At 47.8% G+C, this 6,203-nt stretch overlaps 1 protein-coding gene across 18 annotated transcripts in view; it reads left to right on the forward strand.

Annotated features, from left to right (window-relative positions):
* Positions 1-6,203, forward strand: part of TSPOAP1 (TSPO associated protein 1) — a 76,436-nt gene that overhangs the window by 68,218 nt on the left and 2,015 nt on the right. For 10 of the 18 annotated variants that reach the window (XM_069791576.1, XM_069791581.1, XM_069791573.1 and 7 more), the window contains one exon: positions 1,485-5,022. The exons of 1 other annotated variant lie outside the window; for it this stretch is intronic. Coding sequence is in view for 8 of the 17 variants with exons in the window: in XM_069791573.1 (XP_069647674.1) it covers positions 1,485-1,700 (216 nt within the window). In the remaining 9 variants the exon portion in view is untranslated. Of the gene's footprint in view, positions 1-31; positions 1,036-1,484; positions 5,023-6,203 lie in introns of those variants that run through there. 7 more of the 18 variants (XR_011326102.1, XR_011326104.1, XR_011326103.1 and 4 more) reach the window with 4 other exon arrangements.

Below are 6,203 nucleotides of genomic sequence, written 5' to 3' on the forward strand. Positions count from 1 at the left end.
AATGTTATGTCTGTGCATCTGCTTGATTCAGCAGCTTTCCCCAGGCACGGTGTGGGACCAGGACCAAAGCACATCCACTCCTGCCAGTGAACTGCAAGCAGCTGCTGCAATTCTCACGGATTTCTTGTGCAGGGCTAATGTCTTTGCTCTTCAGTAATGCTTCCACACCAGGCAGAGCGTCTTGCTGCCAGTGTCGCTAACTCATCTTCCCTGTTGGAGCTGTGGCTGCCTACAGACCCTTAAGGAACATGCACTCAACTCTTCCTGACTTAGTGGGACCCAAGCAGAGGGATGATGATGGCATGATGTTTCAATGTGCCAAGGAAGAGGGCTCTTCCTTGGCACAGCTTCAGCCACTGTCATGTTGTGCCAACATAGGCAATGCCAAGATAGGATGTACAGCTGGGAGCTTGGAAGATGCTAGCTTGTGAAAGCTGTGTGGAAGAGAAGGCCATGGGACAAGTGCTCTCCTAGGCCTCAGAAACCCAGAGCCTCTTCCCTGGTGAACTTTGCAGCTTCTTGGGAAAGCTTGCCCTGCCAGATCAGAAATGGTCACTGTCTGTACACCTAAACGCAGCGAAAGGAGATCATGAAATGCTGCTGGGAACTGACCTGCCATTAGTATCTTGTGAAGAGGAAACTGAGCCCAGGACTAGGGCACTTTCTGATTTCTAAAAGCCCTTTCCAAAAGGAGCAGCGTACAGTGCATCATTTGGGACTCTGGACCCCAGTTAATGTTCTCAAGTGCTCAGGTGACTTAGGAATATATGTCAGTTGCTCTGTGCCACTTGATCCAAGACTTCTCCATGTCCTGCTCCATCATGAACATTTTCTCTATTATTGGTGCCACTGCAGAACATCAGACTTTGCTTTCTGCCCCTCCTGTGACTAGATCTGGTGGATGCTGAGCAGCCTTGCAAGACTCCAAATTTCTCTTCTTACCATGACAGAGCATGGCCACTGTTGTAGAAGCCTCCCAGCTTAGCCAGCCTCCTTGAACTTCTGAAGGTCTTGCACAGCCCTTGTTCTTGTTAGGTTGGTTTCTTCTTAATGTCCTGCCTTCTGTCACAGAGTGTGCTGGGAGCCCACCAGGCTCCCTGGCCCAGGCAGCCAGCAGGCATATGTGGATGCATCAGTATCTATCCATCCATGCTCTCAGGAGGTGCTTTACTTAACAGCGTCTTCAGCTGTGAAGCAGCATCTTCCACCAAGTCCTAAGTGGAGCTTTTCTGCTGTCCTATTCTTAGCCGAAGTTAAGGAATTTAAGAATGTCTGAGCTCAGGCAGAGTCTGGGTAGTGAGTACAAAAAAGTTTAAATCCACTGGAAACTTCCTAACTGGATCTGCAGCTGCATAGAGGAGCTGAGCCTTGCAGGGTGAGGGACAGATCAGCAGGGTTCTCTGGCTGAGGTTTATGTTGGCATGATGTCCTTCATCAGCTCTAACTTCTGCTTTTTTCTTTTGTTTTCTCTTTTTCCCACTCAGTTAAATCCAGATGGGTCTGTTGATCAGAGTGACTCCTCACCAACTCCTCCTACTCTACCACCTTCCTGCCTTGTCACGGGTGAACAGTGTCCAGAGCAGGCATCGCTGGCTGTTCTCAAATGCAGTGATGTACCTGGTCAGAGTAAAAAGAAGAGAGGCTTCTTCTTCAAAGGAAAAAAGCTCTTCAAAAAACTTGGGTCCAGTAAGAAAAATTAACAAGGGATTTATTATTCTGTAAAGACTGCCTGTGCAGTCCACACAGGGACTGAAAATTCAGGAGAAGCCCTCTGCAATAAGCTGATTAGAGTATTTTCATAGGGAAAAAGTCTATGTTGAATAGAGAAAACTCTTCAGTGGGTCTGTGAGCTGTGGTCTTTGCTGAGAGCCCAGCCATGGGTGCCCACCCAGCGTGGGTAGTGGCTCTGAACACAGTGTCATGGCACTGGGGTGTGTGAGGCCTCAGCTCTAGGATACAGCTGCCTCCACAGTAGTGTGTCCTGCTCCATGCAGCCCTCAATGCACTGGTTCCCTGTAAATATTTTAATTTAAAAATTATATTCTGGTTGTAAGTTAGCTAAATGGCTTTTCCCAGCAAAGCTCCAGTCCCTTAGGAAGAGATCCCTTGTACTACACACCCTGGTATTTCTCTGATCCAAAGGAGGTTGTGTCAACTCCTTCACTTCCTGCAAAGAAAATTTGCACTTTTCTGTTCCCATGAATCCCCTTTGCTGTCTCTGGGCTGACAAGTGAGTTATTTGTACTGTAAACCTGTAAATATGCAGCTGTGCCTAGGAGCATCCCACACTGCCTCAGTCATGTTTCAGCATGAGGATTACCATGGAGGAAGGAGCGATACCCTGAAGGGGGTCAATACTTCTGCCTGTAGGGTGGGCTGCTGTGAGCTGCTCTTGGCTGGTTCACCTTGACCACACACTGGCTGGGGACTCCGCCTTATTTATTTATTTATCTATTTATGTATTTATTTATCGCCTGCCTCTTTTCACAGTTTTATTTGGCTGTTTCAGTGGGCTGCTCCTGAGTTGGAGCATTTGGAGAGCAGAGCTGGGGATGGAGAGTTTGCAGCTATTTTCATATGAGATGATGTGTTCCTTGAGTTAAGACACATCCCTTTCTAAGCCACGGAGAGTTTTGTACTACATGGTTTCTATCCTTTTCTGTGTTTCTTTCTTTGCATGTTTCAGTGGGGTACTTGTTTTGAGAAGGACAGTTATGTGAGGTACATGAATGGTGCCAGCACAGTGTCCACGAGTGTTGGTGATACGGTATGTTTTTATTTAATATCAAATTTTATTATAATAAAGTCTATTTTCACAAAAACACATTTTCCTTAAAAAAGCAAAAGATTCAGTGATGCTTCTTCTGGGGGCAGGGGGATGCAGAGGGGAAAATGATACCAATCATTTGCACCTTGAGGATGCTCCACAGCATTTCATATAGGAGCCCGCCTTTCCTGTGATTGTGGCACGAGCTACTTTCTCTGGGAGTGAAAAGTCTTTGCCTCTCCTATTTTAGAGACCTAATCCTGGAGATGAAAGCACCGAGGTGCAGTTACAGAGTGTTATACTGTGCCTGAGTGCAGTTATACCATGTCCAGACCTCAGCTGGATGTGCATGTAGCCCTGCTGCACTGCCTGGGTGGCTTCATGCAGCATTAGTCCCTGCATCTGGGCACTAGATCCCTTTACTGTGGGTGCCACCGAGCCTGGGGGGACCTGCACAGCCAGATTTCTTCCCGCAGCTCTGTTCTCTGCTCTTCGGTGTTACCTGTATGTGGGTGCTCCTGGATGTGAAGTGAAGGGCACAGGGCTGAAGCAGCTGTCCTGCAGAGGACTAACACCTTCTGCAGAGGGATTGCAGGTCAGCAGGGAGGGTTGCTGGGCCCGAGGTGGCTGGGAACAGCCGGGCCATACAGCTACACCTATGCTTCCCTGTTGTGTTGATGTAGCAGAGCAGTGAAAGCAGCATCAGGTATGGTGGCTACATCCAGACCACAGTGTTTCATTCCCTGATGATTTCATTTTTAGACTAGAGCAAAAATTAAGAGGTCAGTTAGGGGGTTTGTTAGAAGTACGGCTTTTACTTCTTAAGTTTCAAATGCTTTGGCGTTTTTCATTTTTTAATTGGCTCCTCCACAGCGAGCCACCTTCAAGCCAGGCTGGGAGCGCATACCTGTGGAGAAGATCTGCATATCCCTTGCAGATGTTGGCTTCTTTTCATACTGTGCTGATAGGGCAGGTTGGCTGGGATAGACCAACCAACTCTCTGCAGTTACTGTGTCTTCTGACACAGCCACTGCTGTACTCGGGCAATAGACTGAGATGATGATCTGCTTTGTCAGAACAAATGGCCCCAATAGACACCAGCCCCGCTGCAACAATCTTGTAGGTGGAACGCACAGCCTGTTTGCAGGCTTCTTAAATATCTGATGCAACTTCCACAGAGTCCAGGCACATCTTGTGCCAGCAGTGACTGGTCCTGTCCAGCCAGCAGGACCTGACCAAGCACTGCCAGCAGCTGCTCAGAGGTTGTTGCAAGGGTCTTCTTCCATGTTTCTTACCCAAGAGATTAACAGCCTACTGCTAGGAGCCTTGAATCAGTGCTGTGCCTAGAGAAGAGGCTTTGCTGCCTCCGTGTCTCCCAGTTTGGAGTTGTTCCGGGGACTGCTGCCCTGTGCAAAAGTCTAAATGTGTATTATCAAAAATGCCATTATTGGTGTTGATTTTTGTAGTGCCACCACAACAGACACATGAGTCTTGGGCTACTTGATGTCCAGTCCTCCTGTGTGGACCTGCTCTAGCTGTGCAGTTCTTCAGGGCCTCAGCCCTGTGTGGTCTCTCTGATCTGGCAAGAGAGGGGTGGAGATCCTGGAGACAGACTGAGCTTTCCTCCAGTCTTGCTAGGAGTTGTAGTTTTTCTGCCTGTTTGCCTAGATGTCTGGAACTGAGCAGAGCTGCTGTCTGTGGTATCTGACCCCAAGAAAGGAGAAGAAAAAAGGTGGTTTTCCCCTCTCATCCAGCTGGAACATTTCAGCTGGATGATATTCTTTATATGCTTCAATATACTTTGGCTAAAAGAGGGAAAAGTAAGGAAACCCCAAAAGCTCTGAGGTCAGACCACAGGTATTGGCTCTGTACCTTGCTCTTACAACTCATTGAGTTGTTGATGCCTCATAGTCCCATCAGTGGAAAGGTGAGCACTTGAAACTGCAATCTGCAGTGTTATGTGGGGCTCTGCGAAGGCCACGGGCGCATAAATGTTGGGTCAGTTCTGTGGAATGGCAGTTGTGTACCTTGGTCCTCTGGTAATTCAGCCAAGGTGGCAAGTCACTGTGGGCTTTTCTGGGGATTTTGCAGGATTCCCTGACAGGAGGGACTTGTTGCGAAGCTGCTACACCTTGGAGAGAAATGTTTCAGGATGATCTTGATATTGCAGTGAACCACTGTTTCCTGTGGTGGACAGCAGTCAAGGCAAGAATAGACTGAAAGTTTTGAAGTAATAAAGTTGCTGCAGCTATGAATGCTGGAAGGTGTTTCCATGATTTCTGAAGCAAGACTTACGTGATGAAAGTCATCAGCGACCCAGTAATTTATCTTCAGCTTGCCCTGCCATGGAGGAAGTTGGTTGCCGTTCTAACTGAATTTACCAGCTGGAGTTTCCTAAGCAAGTTGTTTAAAGTCTTTTGAAAGAAACTGCCTGTCATTGCTTTTATCAGTTCATCAGGGGATGAACTGAAGAACAAAACCCTTAGGAAGAAAAGCAGCGGCTGTAACGTTTTGGGGTCTGCCCAGAGCTGGAGGCCATGTCTGCAACCAGTGCCTGCAGGATGGCTCCCTCACTCCTGGTGCTTCCTCCCTCCTCAGCTGAGCCCTTGTGACCAGAAGGTACATGTTGTCTCTCTGCTCCCCAGGCATGTGCTGGGCTGCCTCCCAGCAAATTTTGCTGCGATAGACACACTCTTATCATTTAGCAAAGTCGCCCTAATTCAGTTGGTTCCCCAACACCAAACCTCCAAGGCTGTAAAGCCTCCAAGGCAGGCTTTACAGCAAAGCTGAGAAGTGTTTTTGGGAAAGGTTTAAGAACTTCAGGCTTTGGTATCTAAACACAAAAGGCTACAAGAAACAAAAAAAATAAGGTAAAATGGAAATATAATCTAGATGTTCTGCTTTGTACCCTCTGCTTCTAATTGCTGTGCTGTATCCCAGGTGTTGATGGCACGTCTCTGCTCTGAGGTGCTATTACTTGCATCGACATACTTGTTTTCTCACTCTAGAGGAGCAGCACATGGTCTCTCCTTTGCTGCTGAAGGTGGTGAGCATGAGGGCTTGGCACTTGCATTGATGCTCAACAGAAGGCTCACCCAAACGCATGGCCTTTTCCATCCACTGTTATCTGGGAGCAGGGTCAGTCTCCAGGGAAAGTGCACATTCAAGAGACAAAGCATGTCTCAAAACCTCCCACTTCCATGGTTTCTGAAGCAGTTTTGAGAGCAATTAAGTAAGTTCCTAATTGTGAAATGCAATTGTCAGCACAGATATGCACTAACTGTCTCACTAGCCTTTAGAAAATCGTTATCCTAACTGGTGAGCTGCATGATACAGCAGTGTCGTGGTTTAACCCCAGCCAGCAACTAAGCACCACGCAGCCGCTCACTCCCCCCCGCCCACCCAGTGGGATGGGGGACAAAATTGGGAAAAGAAG

The sequence above is a fragment of the Haliaeetus albicilla genome, chromosome 9 (assembly GCF_947461875.1).
Source record: "Haliaeetus albicilla chromosome 9, bHalAlb1.1, whole genome shotgun sequence".
In the NCBI taxonomy this organism is placed as follows: domain Eukaryota; kingdom Metazoa; phylum Chordata; class Aves; order Accipitriformes; family Accipitridae; genus Haliaeetus; species Haliaeetus albicilla.